The sequence below is a fragment of the Varanus komodoensis genome, unplaced genomic scaffold (genome assembly GCF_004798865.1).
Source record: "Varanus komodoensis strain SLA01 unplaced genomic scaffold, ASM479886v1 scaffold29_1, whole genome shotgun sequence".
In the NCBI taxonomy this organism is placed as follows: Eukaryota; Metazoa; Chordata; class Lepidosauria; order Squamata; family Varanidae; genus Varanus; species Varanus komodoensis.
Window position 1 is genome coordinate 6,661,310 of NW_025335759.1, and position 17,124 is coordinate 6,678,433.

At 50.1% G+C, this 17,124-nt stretch overlaps 2 protein-coding genes across 2 annotated transcripts in view; both read left to right on the plus strand.

Moving 5' to 3' along the window:
- The window catches only part of SLC9A1 (solute carrier family 9 member A1), a 69,806-nt gene extending 60,421 nt beyond the window's left edge, over window positions 1-9,385 (plus strand). The window contains exons 8-12 of the mRNA XM_044435027.1: window positions 266-439; window positions 1,104-1,218; window positions 2,536-2,637; window positions 2,906-2,978; window positions 5,186-9,385. Of these exons, the coding sequence (XP_044290962.1) occupies window positions 266-439; window positions 1,104-1,218; window positions 2,536-2,637; window positions 2,906-2,978; window positions 5,186-5,514 (793 nt within the window). The 3' untranslated portion in view covers window positions 5,515-9,385. The remainder of the gene's footprint in view (window positions 1-265; window positions 440-1,103; window positions 1,219-2,535; window positions 2,638-2,905; window positions 2,979-5,185) is intronic.
- Window positions 9,386-9,787: 402 nt separating this feature from the next.
- TENT5B (terminal nucleotidyltransferase 5B) overlaps window positions 9,788-17,124 on the plus strand; it is a 62,460-nt gene continuing 55,123 nt past the window's right edge. Inside the window, exon 1 of the mRNA XM_044435127.1 lies at window positions 9,788-9,882. The gene's annotated coding sequence lies outside the window, so the exon portion shown is untranslated. The remainder of the gene's footprint in view (window positions 9,883-17,124) is intronic.

The window sequence follows — 17,124 nt, forward strand, 5'->3', positions numbered from 1 at the left end:
ATGGATGTGAATTTATTAACTGTCTCCATCCCCTGCTCCAAGAAGGTCAAGGCAGTTCTGCTAATCAAGACTAAGCTCAGGGACTGCATTTCCCATCTCCTCAAGGGTCAAGGATGATGGTAGCTTTAGTCCAAGGACATCAGAAAGATCTGGGTCTTCCCCACCCCTGAACTCAACATCCTGGTTGAATGGTCTTTTCTTATGCCTTTTCTTATGTTGTTTATCCCCACTCGCCCTGCCCCTCCATTGACACTGCTTCCCGAAGGCTGAACCGCTTCAACAAGAAATACGTGAAGAAGTGCCTGATTGCCGGGGAGCGATCGAAAGAGCCCCAGCTGATCGCCTTCTATCACAAGATGGAGATGAAGCAAGCCATCGAGCTGGTGGAGAGTGGAGGAATGGGCAAGATCCCCTCTGCTGTTTCCACCGTTTCCATGCAGTGAGTATCATGGCGGATCCAGGCTGTCGGGAGCCCGATGGAGGGGAGGAAGGGAGTATGCGGGGAGAACGCTCCCCATTCAGCCTGTTCCCCCGACTGGGCTCTTTCTCTGCCACAAGAGAAGCTGAAGCAGCCATCCCGGCTGGGCTTGAGGGGGACGGGGCGAAGGGAATCTGCAGCTCTGGCCAGCGATCCTCACACAGCGAGAGTCGCTGTTACCCATCCTTACGGCAATTGCTGTAAGGCTTCATTATATTGCTCAAAGGCGTTATTATGTTGCCACCGCCGTTTGGCAAAGGAGGTGGTGCTAAAAGTGAGGGAGTCGTGGCCCCGGCTGAAAGTTACCTGGGTGGAAATCCCATGCAAAATTGAGAGCTCATGAAGCTTAGAGATGGGGATGAGATGAGGGAGAAATGGCAAAATGCGGGACTGGGAAAGCATGCAGTTCCCAGCTTGGCTTGAATACGGTAAGTGTCTACAAATCCAGCTTAAGCATCTGAGAAGGGCTCTTCCTCCCTCTGTCCCTGCCCCCACAAAAGACATATATGCTGCCCTTTGTTGAGGATTCCGGCGCTGTTTACAGGAAAAATTAAAATATGAGGCTAGGACAGTTTGGCCAGCAACTTGTGAGAGCCTTGCTTTCCCCGATTCTCTTCCATCGCAGGAATATCAATCCAAAAACCTTGCCTGTGGAACGCTTCCTGCCAGCTCTTTCGAAGGACAAAGAGGAGGAGATCCGGAAGATCCTGCGTAACAACTTGCAAAAAACCCGACAGAGGGTAAGAACTTGTTCTGTGCTGGGCCCTGTGGTCTGGAATGCCGTGGCTGGTCAGTCCTCCTTCCAGAGCCCTTCCTGGCCCTCCCATGTCCTCTGAGGTCAGTTCTCATGGCCACATAAAAACACATGAGCCAGATCTGCATTCACACCCTGCTGTGGCAGCCCCGGCACTTAGTGGCAAAGCTTTGCTGCCCAGCTAGATGCAGAACTGACCCTGGCCGACCAGTTCAGAGATGGATGGGGCCACTGGGCAGGAAGGCCTGGCCCCGCTCTCTGGAGCAGCCATACACTGGAGGGGCTGAATAGGGCTGTTGAGCCTTTGCTGCGAGGGACAAACCCAGCCTGCCTGGCTCCCCATTCGTTTATTGTTTTTATTTAAAGTTTTTATATGCTGTCAGTCTCTGGATGGCTTACAAAAGACAAAAACATATCAGCAAACAATACACTGCATCCAACCATAGTGATAAAATCAAAGATAAACCCAAATAAATATTAAAATGTCAGGAAAATAAAAAGGGGTTTGCCTGACACCAAAAAGAATAAAGCGATGGTGCCAGGCAAACCTCCCTGGGAAGCATGTTCCAAAGTCAGGGCGCCACTGGCAAAAAGGCCAAAAAGGTAGCTCCCCTCCTAATTTCCTTCAAAGAGGGCTCCCGGAGAAGGACCTCTGCCTCAGATCTCAAGGGGCAGGCAGGCACACAGGGAAGAAGGCGCTCCTTCAGGTATCCAGGACCCAAGCCCTTTAGGGCTTTATAGGTCATTACCAGCACCTTAAATTGGGCCTGGACTTCCATTGGCAGCCAGTGTAGATGGCACAGGACCGGCGTGATATGGGAGTATCTGCTGGTCCCTGTTAGTAACCTGGCAGCTCTAACCTGGCGTTTGACCCTCCGGGGATTTCCCAGGCAGCTCATTTCCTCATAGTTTAGTGGCTTCTTGGCTTCAGCACTTTTTCCCACCCTCCGAGGATGAAATGCCTCTCGCAAGTCTTTGTTCCTGGCAATACGAGCTCTGTGCTAAAATATACAGGCGTTTGGGTTGCTTTTCCTGCCTCTTGCCTTCAGTGCTGCCCACCACTGGCAGGCCCCCTCCCCCAAGAACTAGACTTGTCCCTCTGCAGCTTTGCACTTAAAGGGGGGGGGGGTGGAGCTGGCGGCAGTTCTCACCATCTGCCTGTCACAGAGGTACCACAGAGCCCCTGAGAGGAAATAAGGATCGTACCGTGCTGTGGCTGCAGTTGATTCCGTCATCATTTTCCAGTGGTTACTTGTGTTTGCAAGTGTGTGTTCTTTCTAACCTCTTGTGAGTTCTGTTCCAGCTGCGTTCATATAACCGACACACCTTGGTGGCAGACCCGTACGAAGAGGCCTGGAACCAGATGTTGCTGCGAAGGCAGAAAGCTCGGCAGCTGGAACAGAAGGTGTGGTCCCGGGGAGGCCAGGATCAGTTGAAGGGGAGGGTGGCTTGTGGGAATAATCCATCATTCTTGATCTTCATACTGAAGAGCCCCTCATAGGCATCCAGAGAAATCCAGGGTCTCCAACTTCAAAAGCCACCAACCTGATATGTAGCTGGGACATCCTGGCCAGTTAAAGTTCGTGGAAAGAACTGGAAGGCGGCCAGCCTTGTTCTGGGGTCTCGGAGGTAGAACAGACTTTAAGTGAGCCACTGTGTGTTTCTGTTTACAGATAAACAACTATTTAACGGTGCCGACACACAAGATCGATTCTCCAACCATGTCACGGGCGCGCATTGGCTCAGGTGAGAAGAAGGGGGTCTTTTAGGATCTCCCACAATTAGAAATTGGTAACCAAGAGGAAGTGGATGATTCAGAAGCAAAATTTCATGCAGAGTTTCTGCTGCTGCTTATCCTCCTTGCCTGACAGGTCATGCATTAATACAGGATGCAAAATCTCAGGCACAGAGGACATACCTGGCCTTTCAGGGTGCTCAGTTTGGGCTTCCAAGATTTCCTGAGAAGACCTTGACCCCTTCCTCTGCCTCCTTCCCCCAGCCTCCAGTTGTTGGGGTTTTCCCAGCTCTTGTGCAGATCCACCTCCTCCCCGCTTCTAAACCTGCCTCTCCTAAGGTAGAAAGAGCTTTAAGATAAACCTTGCTGGTGTGTTGTGGGGGGGGGGGCATGATCCACCCATTTTGCCTTCAGCTCTGCCCTCCCACTGGAAATGTGGTGCTGGAATCCAGCTCTCAGGCTGCAACGGGGTTGAGGGGCATCTACTGGATCTCTCTGGCGGGTCGTGCTACCAGCTCTTCCTCGTGCCTTTCTTCTTTCTTTTTATCAGACCCTTGCCTATAAATTCAGCTGCCACTCGTCCTCCATGGCAGGTAATGAAACGAAACCCAGCCATCCCTGCTGTGACTTGTACAGGCCTTCCCCGCCCTTTATGTCATTCCTGAACTGAGAATGGAAACCCAGCCATCCCTCATCCCCGCGTAGCTTCTCTTCCCTGCTTAGACCCCTGCTTCACCCTATTCTACCAAGCCTTCCTTTTCGTAGAGGTGCTGTGCCCTTCTGTATTAGCCAAGTTCTGCAGCTGCCCAGGCCGTGTGCTGAGGGCCCCCGAAGTCTCCCACCCACTAGTGGGCAGAACAAAATGAATAGAATTAAGGCTCAGGGACAGCTACCCTGAGAAAGCCTCATTTAGGTGTTTGTTGCCAGTAGAAGCAGAGTGAGACAGAAGGGGTCTCCCGGGCCATCTAGTCTGACCCCCAGCTCCAGCTGGCTCCGCTCACAACATGCCTACCATGTGCATGCCCAGCCTGTCCTTGAATACCCTCACCGACGGGGCTTCAGCCACCTCCTGTGGAAGCCCATTCCACACCCTCGGGGTCCTAACTGTCAGGAAGGACCTCCTGGCATCCAGATGGAACCGTGGTTCCCTGAGCTTGGCTCCATACCCCTTCCATACCTGTGAAGGGGCTTCCATTGCATGACTGTTCCCCACCGAATAGCCCCACCTCCAGGTTCTGTCACTCCTGCTCACGGAGGTCTTAGATGTCTATGAATGAAGGTGTGTAGGGCTCTCATCTTCAGAGTACCTGGGGAAATGAACTTTCCCAGCGGAGATGCCTTGTTCCTCTCACAGTGGAAGCGGAATGGGTGGTGGAGCTCTAACAGCTTTACAAAAGATGGCAGCTGGTGGGATGGGTTCACTGAGAAGGACCAGCACAACTGCCTGAATTTGGGGATCTCTTTGTGGGTGTGGTGACTGCCACGGAGAGCATCTGAAGTTCCAATATTATTATAGCACTAAATGTTGTCATTTTCTATTAGGGGAAAAGTCATGTCAACCCATTTTTTGTGCTGTGTGTTTCCCAGAATTGAACAAAATATCTCAGGTTACTTAGAAATGTTACTACAGTTCGATGTTCTTTCCCCACCCCATAGCTGAGTACCATGCATGATTTCAAAAGAAAAAGACTCTACCTGATTGCTTGAATGAACTAATAAGAATATCAGTGGATATTAAAAATATCTAAATAAAAATAACTAATATCAATAACAACTAATATTAATGAACTAATAAAAATTGCAATGGAATAATCAACTGCAGGTGAAGAAGCATCTGAAAACAAACTCGCTGCATTTGAGAAGTTGGCTAGCAAGAGTTGTGCAATATTATAGAACAGTTATGATGAGCTAAATTGTTTCTTAAAATTGGAATCTGATGCATGCTCCTGAGTGTGAAACATTATGCAGCTCTGACTCAGTGTGTGCTAAAAGTTCAGTGTCTCAGCCTTCACCCTGCCTGGAAGTCCCAAACAACCTCCGTAATATCAGTTCCTGGGGAGAACAGCTGGGGGCGCAGTGGCAGCAGGGGAGATTAACCTTTGTAGATGCAGAATTTTAGTTTGGAAAAATGTCCTCCTCTGCGGTCAGGAGCTTGCAAAACTCTGGCCCGGCTGCTTGTGTCCGTTCAGCAGCGCCTGTGTTTCCTCTCCCCCTCCAGACCCGCTGGCCTATGATCCCAAGCCAGACTCGGAGAACCTGCCCATCATCACCATCGACCCAGCCTCCCCGCAGTCTCCCGAGTCTGTTGACCTGGTGAACGAGGCGCTGAAGGGGATGAACCGCCTCCCTCCATCCCCGGAAGAAGATGAGGACGAGGAAGGGCTGGTGATGCGCGCCAAAGAGCCTTCCTCTCCGGGCACAGATGATGTGTTCACCCCCGGAACTGGCGACAGCCCAAGCAACCAGCGGATAATGCGATGCCTGAGTGACCCTGGGCCTCGGCCCGACCCGGAAGAGGGGGAGCCCTTCATCCCCAAAGGACAGTGAGCCTTGAGTTGCACTGCTAGACCTGGCCTGTCTAGGGGAGCTTCCTGTACATGTGCTCACACATGCACGCTCCGTCACCCACTCAGGCGTGCATACGTAGACACACATATATATCTATCATGGACTCTCTCTCTCTCTCTCTCTCTCTCTCTCTCTCTCTCTCTCTCTCTCTCTTTCTCTTCTCTCTCTCTTTCTCTTCATTTTGGAAGCTGTGCTAGGAGGTCTGACAAAATCAAATGGAACACACCTCATGCCAACTGGGCAGCTTTGCCAAGGAAGCATCCGCTGAACTTGAATTCCTTTTCCTGGAAAAAAAACAAAAGCTGGTATCCCTACACCAGCAAGAGGAACGTCTCCTCAAGGACGGGGTGTCTTTTGCCCAAGTGCTGCTTTTTCCTGCCATGTCAAGAAACTGCTGTCGGTTGGGCACCTGAAACCTCTTGTGCGTTTGCACTTTGGAGAGCTGGTCTTTTGTTGCTGTTGCACTTTCCCACCTGCACGCACAAACACGCCCACCCTCTAAATGCACCAGAAAATCTGAGGAAATTCTGGGTTGCCTTGCAGCGTGCAAACAGGGGCTCCAGCCGGGTGGCTCTCAAGTTGTGCCGGTCCCCCTGCAACACCCTTCTGAGCCCGGGCGCAGTTCAGGCATGCCCAAGGCAGATGGTGACATTGGACCTTCAGGGCACGCTGCTTTAACTCCCCAGTTCTATTTCCAGCTTGTTCTCTGCTCACACTGATCTTGGGAGCAGCAGGCCTCTCAGCTGCTCTTCCTCCAAAGAGGGTCCATGACTCTCTGAGCCAGGTGTGCTTTAAACCCAGTTGGTTTTACTTTATTTTTAGAGGATTTCTGGCTCAGAGGGAGTTAGTTGTTATGACATTTCAACAGTGCTTAGTGCCTCCACCCTCAACTCAGATGCCACACTTTTTTTCTGACACCCGTTTCTAGTACCAGGCAATAGTTGAGTGACAGCTGTCACTCCATGCATTATAATAGGAAAGAGGGATCTTTTTTAAATTCTGTGAAGCCATAGCTAAGTTATTCTCACCCTTTCAGCTCCTGAACCGTATGGTTGCTGAGTTTAGTTTTTCTTGAATTGATTGAGGAAAAACATGAGCCATTTGCTCCCTAGAACCTAACCTTGATGTGTGCGCAGACACTAAGGTTTGACCTTGTGCCAGTTTGGGAAATTAGGTGGGTGAGCTGGCTTGAGGGCACAGCTCCCCCTGCCCATCTCCACTACCTGTCAGGATTTGCACAGCCGTACATGACACGGGTCACACCACCTGCTCCATTCCGTACTCTCCAATGTCCCCTTGGCTGAGCGCCTCTTTGCTTCCCCCTTCCCTGGAGCGACTCGCTCGTTCATCATGGTCTAAGTTACTTTACAAACGGCACACACTCTCAAAGAGCCTTTTGTTGACCAAAGATGACTATGTGGTTGTACATATCAAATTGCTACTTTATTTTTTTATTTCATTTCTTTTTAAAAATACAGGGTAACTTGTTTTTTAAAGGGTGACAAAGGATTCCTTGAAGGTCCCTGGAATGCCTGTCAGGAGCTCACACCCCCTGCTCTGTCCGAGGGCAGACAAGCTGCAGAGACACACGACTTGCCCCCCCGGGGGGGGGGGGGGGGGTGGGGGCAACTGGTAGCCCTCCAGGTGTGAGACTGCAGCTCCTAAATCCTGCATTGCTGGCCGAGGCTTCCAGGCCCTGAGCCATCCACCCCTGCCCCAGTGAATATCTCTAATCATCCCCCCTTCCCTTCTTACCGACTCAGAACATTTAATCTTCTAGATAGCTAGGTTGGGTCTTCCCTTTTAGCAATATGTGATCCAGAAAAGATGTAATCCCAGCCCGTCACTTCTTCCACAGATACCTCTCCCAGCAGGGAACACCCCTCCCCACCAGCCCCGCTCTCTATAGCACACTCCCCACTCTTTTCCTGCAAGGGGCTCCATCACCCTTCTGTAGACGGTGCAGTTCTTCCCATGCCTCGTTCAGTCGCCTCCCCCAATTTCTTCACTGCCTCCACCACCATTCTGGGTTTCTTGGGATTTGGCCTCTCTCATTCGCCTGCTCTATAAAACTCCAACTCTCTCTTTGCTGACACACATGCTCTATACAAAAAGCCAAAGCACCATGATTATTCTATAAGCAGAAGTAAATCCATCCTTAGAATAAAAGCAAGACCCAGAGGAATTTTTCCCCCATGATGCAGGAGAGCAGGGCATGGTCTGCTAAGACGAGGTCTTGTCTACAGAACAAGCAGATCTGTGGAGTCCAAATGGGGAGAGCGTGAACAAATGCAGGCAAACTTTGGTAGTTGGAAGCCTTCTGTATTCCACAACCCTGGAAAAAAATGCAGTGCAGGGGATCCAAAAGCAGGATGCAGCAAGTCCGCCCTGCAGGAGTTCAGCAGCAGCACCTGCAGGGCAAGGAGAAAGGCGACGAGGATCCAGAGCCAGCTCCTCTTCCCCACTCCTGCACGCATGCGGCTCCGCAAGAATGCCTGAATAGGGCTGTGATCCAACTGGGGACAGTCCCACTCCAGGCAACAGGTGCGGGAAGAGGCAGATTTAATGCCTCCCCATGGGGGAGGGGGGAATGCTCTGCACATAGGAAACCAGCATGGCGAGGGAGCGTGTGCTAGTCTAGCTTTTGCCTTACGATGATCTTATTTTTTCTTTGTGGGGAATTGCACCAATTTGTGGGGAGGATTAAGGCATGCTCCCACCCTGTAATCTGAAGTGATATGGTCTACGGATAGTTCGGCCAAGCACTCTGCCTCCTGCTTAGAGCAGCCCCAAGGCCAGTGGAGGGCAACGTGTGGCCCTCCAAAGACTGGACTGCAACTTTGCTCAGCCATACCCGACCTAGTCAGTGGTGAGGGATTCTGGAACTGGCAGTCCAGGAACATTCGGGGACTACAAATGGCCCACCCTGCCTTAGCAGAAGATGGCCTTCCGTGGCCAGATGCTGAGGGATTCCCCATGGTTTCCCAGCCTACAACGCTCACTAGTCCTAACTAGTGCACTATGGAGGGGTGATGGAGTCTGTGAGCCAAAACATCTGGGGTGGCAGGAGTGGCTTGGCCCTGCAGCAAGAGAGATCCGAACTATTCCAACATTTTGTAGCTGTGACGGTTGGACATGTGCTGCGCGTACCGTGGGGGGACGCAAGACAAAGCGACGGGGGCTGCCCACAATCCAGGATCAGCTCTGCACTTCAGCTACCAAACTGGACATTGTGGTCCTGCCTCCAAGAAGTCTTTCAAGGGGGGTGCTGTGCTGGTGCCCGCTGATTTTTTCTAGTAGTCCGTAGCCTTCCCTCCTGCCCTCCCCCAAGGAGGCACGTCCTCTCTTGGCCCCGGTGCCGTGCCTTTTTAGCCATACAGTGTCTGCCCGTGCGAAATGGTGTTGTGATTTGCCGCTCTGTTTGCCTGGTTGACCCTGGCAACCCATACGGAAGGGCCGAGCCTTGGCCCGTCCTTTGCTCTGTGTGTGCTTGTCTGTATTTCCATCCAAGTAGTGGCCACCCCCAACTCCCGGGACCCTCACCCTGCACCAGAGGTGACGAGCTGCAAGCGGCACAGGTGAGCGAAAGGGGACGAGCGGCAGAAAGGGGGCCCCCCAGCTTGCCCCCCACAATTCTGTATTCTCTATTTAACTTGGGCTTTGCCTTTGCTCTCTGCTTCAGGCTGGGCGGGAGCCCAATAGCCCGCAACGGCCTGTATCGTGCTTTCGTGTCTAAATGCTCTGCCTCCAGCACAGAGCTGTTAAAGCAATGAAAACTATTGTATAAAAATATGTGTAAAAAGAGTCTTTTTACATAAATATTCTAATAAATGAATGTTTTAATTTTTCATGGCCTATGAGGATTCTTCTTCCTGCTCAGCCCTGGCTCTGTTCCTGCTCATTCTCATATTTTTCCCTACCCTGAAGTCTAGCAAATATTGGTGTGACACAAGTAGGTTACCTGTGATAACTTTTCAGAGGCCAGGAGCTTTGCATTCCACCTTCCCTGTATGCGGTGCAACTGCACGATTTTAGACCATGGTCCTCAAAATACAGCCCGCTGGCTGACATGCCCATTTATCCAGCCCACCTCAGAGGTTTTGGACTGGGTCAGAGAAAACGATCTCCGAGCGAGTCCAAGCCTCTAAGGCAGCGCAGGCGTTCTCCGAAACTGAGCAGAGAGAGAGTGGCCCATGCCCAAATTGCAACAGCTCAGCTGTGCATGCGCTGCAATCCCCCCCCCCCCCACGCGCACACACAGAGCGGGAATATGGAGCGGGAAACAAGAGAGGAGGGCCGAAAGAAAGGGCGAAGAAGGCGGAGACGAAAAACTCAAAAGGATTGAAAGTAAGTAAAATACAACTTTTTAAATCTATTTTTAATTATGTGAGCCTGAGGGCGGCCAGCAGCGCAGCCTCCTCGCGGTGCCGCCGCCGCCGCCGCCTTTCAACTGGACCCCTGTTTTAGACCCTGAATTTAATGTTCGTGGTCTCTGTGCATTACACATTTGGGCTCTGCACCCGCCCACGGCTTGCTCTTGGGAAGATTTCCAAGGCCCCCTTCCACGCCCCAGTATATCTAGGAGGGGTTCCTGCCATTTCCCCCGTTCTTTCCGACTGCCATCGTGAGTCCCTCAGGGCTTTGCTCCATGCATGTGTGGAAATGCGGCCTTCAAAATAAAGCATTAAATCTAACCTATCCTTTTATCCGAATACTTGCAAATCACAACCTCTTTTGGCCTGAGGGCCAAACTGCACTTTGGAAAATGTCCAGGGTCACTTCAAGCAGCGGGCAGTGCAAAAGGCAAAAGAGAGGAGCCTAAAATAGAAAAACGGTCAGCATATTTTAGCAGAAAACTCTTCCTGCCAGTAACTGAGCATTGGGAGAAGCATTTCCAAATAGGGGGGAAATCCTCTGGAAAAACGAAAAGTACCTAATGACTGGTTGTTTGGGGGAAAGAGATGGGGCTGACGGAAAGGACATGGTGCTTTGGGGAACCACAGACAGCTGGATTTAGCCCTCAGACGTGGATTCTGCACCTTTCTGGCTAACATTTAGGACATGGGAATTCTACAGCAGACATTCCGCTAACATTAGTTTATGGGGGAGGGTAAAGAATAAACATTGCTAATGTGCTAATTTTAGCATGCCAAAGAGCTCTGGAGCTCAGAAAAAAGTGACTTTCAGCTTTGAACCAGCCTAATGTTACTGTACCCATACCATTCAATCCATGTATGCTATTGATTCATCATGTTGCTAGTTTGATTTTGTGAAAAAATGCATTTTTAGAAACAAACTTTTTTTCCCATCGTATAATAGAGAAAATTATGTTCTGGAAATTTTTTGTCCCATAATGCCTGCTATGAAGCTTTATTTTTATTTTATGTATAGTGCGTCCAGGTTGTTTTTCCAGTCTAAAGCACGGTCAGAATTTAAAATATCAACAAAACTTGCATTATTCATAAGCTGAATATGAGTCAGCAATGTGATGTGACTGCAAAGAGGGCAAATGCTATTTTAGGCTGCATTAATGGAAGTATCACTTCCAAATCCCATGAAGTGCTCATTCCCCTTTACTCAGCACTGGTTAGGCCTCATCTGGAGTACTGTGTCCAGTTTTGGACACCACAGTTTAAGAAAGATGGAGACAGACTGGAAGGGGTTCAGAGGAGGGCATCAAAGATGATCCAGGGACTGGAAAGAAAGCCCTGTAAGGAGAGATGGAAAGAATCTGGCATGTTTAGCCTTGAGAAGAGAACACTGAGGGGAAATATGATTGTACTCTATAAGGGCTTGAATGGCTGTCACAAAGAGGAAGGCCAGAATCTTTTCTTGATCATACCAGACTGCAGGACACAGTCTCAGTAGCAGGGTCAAGTAACAGGAAGCCAGATTCCAGCTAGAGATCAGAAAAATTTCCTGCCCAGTGCAACAGTGGAACCTATGACCTTGAGAGTTTGTGGGCTCTCCCACACTAGAGGGGCATTCAAGAGGCAACTGGGCAGCCATCTTAGAGGGATGGTTTAACCTGAAGTTCTCTGAGCAGGGTGTTGGACCCAATGGCCCTCTGGCCCCTTCCAGCTCTACTATTCTGTGATTCTATGATTACACAATGCAAAATTGACTTTCATTGCTGATTTTTAGTCTTGTTACATTAAAATGGGAAATAGAAATTTAATTCGCTCATTGGAGGGGCCTTGAGGACTCCACAAGGAGAGAGATCCATGGGCTAGGTGCCATTACTGAAAGGATTCTGCCTCATGCTATAGCAGAGCTTCCCCATTCCTGTATGATTAGGATGTGAGAGAGACCTCTAACCCTCCAGATATTTTTGGACTCTATCTTTCATAATTTCCAGCCATCATAGCCAGATGTGGTGGGTTTTGAAGTCTCAACAATATCTGGGGATCACAGAGTCTTTTCCATGCTTTATAGCAGTCCTTCTAACTTTGGGTCCTCAGGTGTTGTTGGACCACAGTCTCTCTGCCATCATCCATGGCAATTGGCTGTGCTGGCCAGGGATGATTGAAGCTGTAGTTAACAACATCTGGAAAACCACACACAAAGAAACAGCTTCAGTATATTCTCAAAGCTCAAAACTGGCACATAATTTACATGAACACTAGGTTGCGCTCTTCCTCCTTAAATTGTTGCATCCGGATGGGCGAGACTCATTTCTGTTTCTAGTTGGAATTGTGTGCATTCTTCACTAGTTTTCTGGTGTGTACTTATGCTCCATTTCCTACAATAAGCATTTTTAATGTGCAGATTTTCCAAAGGTACACATGCTGTCAAAATGCAGTGTTGGGTGTCTGCAAAATACAGCACAAGCTTGTACAGACATCAGTCCTAGATTCTGTTTGAGTCCATGTTCCATCCATACTCAGCTGTGATCAGAATAAATCCAGTCAAAACCATGCTGCCATGAGTCGCTCATGCATCCTGTATTGCAGCTCCATCCCTGGCAGGAATGGGAACAAGGAGGCCCCCCTCAGGCAGCTGGTGTCCAGGGCAGGTCACATGTGTAGCTGCACTGCCTTCGTCTGGAGATGCGAGGCTGCACTTTTAGTCAATGCTCAGCCAGTGTCCCTGTAGATAAAAACTCAGATAAAGAGTCCGTAGGTAGCAGCCTGTTCAGCGTTTGCTGCATTTCCCAGTGGGATTTATCTTATGCACTAACTGGGAATTCTTTCCTCAAGTGTGGATCCTCACGTACCTGAAACCTACTCGTGCACAGAAGGATGAGAAATTTATGGGAAGTCTTGGGGGAAACTTGTGGCATGCAGAAGGGCTCCCATCTATCCCACAAAAATGTAAAGGAGGGAAGGAAGCACTGCTGCAGCCAGCTTCCCCTATTAAACATTACAAGAATCTGAAGTTGCTCAACCCACATTAACATGATATAAGGGACCACCCTGAGCCAATGGTGGAGATACTTGTTTCTGTCCCTTCTTCCTGTGTGCCAGTCCAAAAATGCTTGTGACAAGCTCTGAATTTGCCTGGTCCCCAAACTTGTGCTTAGGGTTGACTTTGCTGCTGTCAGCAGATGACTCAGCAGTTAAGGTGCTGCTCCGGCCTTTCCAGAATTGGATTCAATTCCAAAGGACAAAGACAGCAGAACCAATTGAACTGTTAAGGAAGAGCAGCTGCTCTGCATTTGGACCATTTCAAAATGCAGGTGGGCAAGCCTTTAAATGCTTCCCTCATATCAGGAAAGCCCAGCATGGAGAAAGCTAGCATCTCAGGGACAAATGTATGGAAAAACTTTCCTTGGGATGTGCTAAGTTTCCATATTTTTAGGGAGGGGTGGGTGTAAGGCAGAGGTGGGCATAAGGTTGATCCCCAGATCTGTTGGACTTCAATTCCCAGAAGCCCCACCTGCAGCACCAATGGTCAGGAATGTTGGGAAATGAAGTCCAAAGCATCTGCAGATCTGGTTTCTGCCCACCCTTGATGGAAAGGACCAATTAGGTCCCTGTGGGGACCTAATTCCCACAATGCTCTGGAGGTATGCCATATCAGGGCACTGTGGGAAATTTAGATGGCAGGCTGCCTAATATTCATTAGGTTGCTACTGGGTTGACTTTGCTGCTGGGGTGGGTGCAGCTCCCACCAGACAGAGGCCACAATCTGAAGCAGTTTGGATTCTGTGGGGAGTTGCTCTGAATCTTTGGACTGGGTTTTCGTGTCGAATGGCTTCCCTGGCCCTCCTCTCGGTGTGAGTTCCCCTTGCCATCATGAGGTCCTGAGGAGATCTGTGGAGATCTTTCAGCCAGAGCCCGAGGGTGCTCCCTGATGTGGCGAGGCCAGCATCACTAAGCAAACAACGGCAGCCTCACCCACCAGGAGCAAGGACCGCAGGCTGCATCATGCTGGGAGCCGCAGAAGGCCGGGGGAGGCGGCCCTGACTCTTCTTCTAAACCACATCAGGCGCGGAGTTGGGTGAACCAAAGAGCTAGCTAGCGAGCACCAGAGAGGCTCGGTTTGCGGCTTCAGCATTACCAGCTGGGGAAACAAAAGCAAGACGTAGTTCTGCTAGCATATGGGTGGGCAATGCTTCCTGGCCTGTGGACTTCTGCCCTGATCGAGCTAGCGGGCCAGAGGGGGTCAAGGGTGGGACCCTGCCCCTCCCCTCCCCTCCCCCATGCCCTCATCTAGCCCACCCATCTTTCCTTTCCCCATTGGGAAGTGGGGCTGCACTCAAGAGGGTCGCTTTTGATCACAGAAAATATGAGGACTCATCCCCCCACCTCATCCCCAAGCTCCTCTTAGCTTCCAGGCCAGGGGAGGGGGCTTATGGAGGGCACTCAACCCTCCATGGTTCAGATCAGGCCCAAGGACAAGAGGTTCCCCTGTGCTCCCTGGAGGAGGGGTGACAGGCTGGTGCAGAGGGGCCTCAGTCACTTCCAGACCACCCAGCGGGGGGGGGGCTGTTCGGAGCAGGAGCACCGATGCCCCCTGCTGGAGCCCCTGCAAAATGCACAGTGGCTCTGTGCTCTGGCCAGCCAACCACGTGCTAATGAGGCTGTCAGGTTTTATTAGCAAAGAGGGAGTCAGAGAAGGAGGAAAATAATTAAGCAGAGCCTGGGCACTGCTTTCCTTTCACTGCGGCTGCTGCTGATGTGTTTAGTCCTCTGGCTGGGCTGCAAGAGCCGCTGCATTTGGCGCTCTGCCGACGCGCACAGAGCAGCAGCCATCCCAGCGGAAAGGGAGGACTGCACGGCAATGCCACTGCTTAGGCACAGCAGTCCCATCAACGGCCTTTGGACTGCTTGCACCCCAGCGTGTCAGTATGAGAACAGCAACAGGAAGAACCAGAGCCGAGTCTGCATTTTCCCCTCCTCCCTCGCCATCACTTTTTCCTTTAATGTCATGTATTTTATATTGTAAGCCTGAGGAAGAGACTTTCCTTTGTATTGTTATTGATCTGTAATTGGGGGGTTTGGCCCAGCCAAAAATCCTCACCCAATTCCCACAACCCACATATGTAAGCTGCAATGGACTGCATCAAGTGCTGAATATTCGAGTCGTGATGGGGGCCACCATGGCTTAGCATGTTGCCTGAGCCCCCCTGACTCTGTCAAGGCCTTCCTGCTGGAAAGAGGAAATTTCTGGAAAGAGTAGGGCCTCCTCAGCCTCCATTAGGGCAGCCCCACAGCCAACAAATAATGCCCCCAGCCCATTTTACCCAGTTCTTCCCCATTGCAGATTACTGATCTGTATCACCCTGGGACCTGGCCAGAGGGTGGAGGATGCCACAGAAGAGGCTGCACCAAATGGAGGGAATGTTCTCTTCAGGCCGGCCATGTGATCATCTCACTTTTAAGTGATGAACTGAGTATTCTCAGCACTCTTGGTCTTTTCAACACATTTCCAGCTCCCCAGCTCCTACTGAAAGGGGAGACAGCAAGCCCCCTCTGCTCTTTCTGCAGCTCCTGTCCATGGTGCCAGTGGCTGCTGTTACTGGGGTACCCCACCAGTTCGAAAACAAAACGACTGAGTCGGCACACAGCTCGTTTGGTCTACGTTCTTCACAGTGACAAGATAAGGTGCTTCTACTGCAGTTATAGCTATTTTTTCTACATTTACACCTGTGTGTGTACATTTCCATATACTGACATTGCACAGATTAGTGTCCTCTTTTTGGAGATGTATGTCCTCATTTTAGCGATGTCTAAGTGGAAGTCAGACTTTCTCCATCATGAGGATCGGCAACATGGATAATAAGCCCCGGCAGTGTAGTTTCTTATGTGCCTCGTGGGTGAATGAACTCTTATAACCTGGAATAAACTCACAAAGGAGAATGGGACAAGAAGAACTTTCCAATCTGTAGACTGGTACTTCTTTGTTCTTCTCCAAATGTCCCCTCAGGCCTTATCCTAAAAGAAAACTTGGACAGCATCTATCAAAGGTGTGATTAGCATTCAAAAAAATATTAGTATTTGCTTTACAAAGGCATTCAGATTTCCTTAGATGCTTCCAGGAGATTCAAACAGAGGTGTAACTGCAGTACCAGCTACGGGTTTTTGAAGGCCCTTGAGAAAGGCACCCTCAGTTCCACCACTCTTGGGGACTCTGACCCTCACTGCCGTGGTGGCCAGCTGCTCCTGCTCCTTTTCCTCTTCCTTGCTACCCCTTGCCTCCTTGAGAGGCAGAGCCAGGATCCAGCAGGCCACAGGATTTCTGCTTCACCTTCCCACTGGTGCTGGTTGTTCTGTGCCTTCATGTTGCCTCTGTCTTATGGCAACCTTATGAATGAGCACCCTCCAAAACCGCCCCGAGGCTCTTTGCGAATGGGGCGGGATAAAAATGTTTCAAATGAATAAAAATAAATAAAACGTTCTGTCCTTGACAGCCCTGCTCAGTTCTTGTAAACACAAGGCTGTGGCTTTCTTTATTGACCCAATCCGTCTCATCACTGGCCTTCCTCTTCTTCTTCTGCCTTCGACTTCCCTTGCATGTTGGTCTTCTCCAAGGAGTCTTCTCTTCTCTGGAAGTGCCTGAAGTACAACAGTCTCACTTTCACCCTTTTTGCTTCCAGGGCAAGTTCTGACTTGATTTGCTCCAGGACCCACTTGTTCGTCTTTCTGCTGGTTTCTGGTCCATGTTTCAAGTGCATCAATTTTCTCCCTGTCAACTTTCTTCCCTGACCAGCGTTTTTTCCCATACATAGTAATTGGAAGTAGCACAGTTGATCTGGGCTTTGTTCTCCACTCCTGTTGGACCAGAGAAAAAGGCAGGTGTGGAAGCAGGATACTGCCATACTGAAGAGGAATAGCAACTCCAGCGGGTTGCTTCCAGTGGGCCCATATTGGATGGCAGCTGTGACCAAACTGGAAAAAATTATGTTACACTGACAAGCCTGCCATTCTTGCCTGCCATCCATCAGCTTGCACATCCTTTGGTGTGAGAAAAGATGACTGATTGTCATGTCCTTGTGGGGCACCTACAGGTGCAGCTAAGCATCCTTTCTTGTTGATCCACTATCATGGTAAAATGTAAACCTTTGTTTCTCTGGCAGTCACGGAAAATTGGGGATAACGTGTGTTATTTAGCATTGTCATTAGCATTTGTGTTAATAAATATATA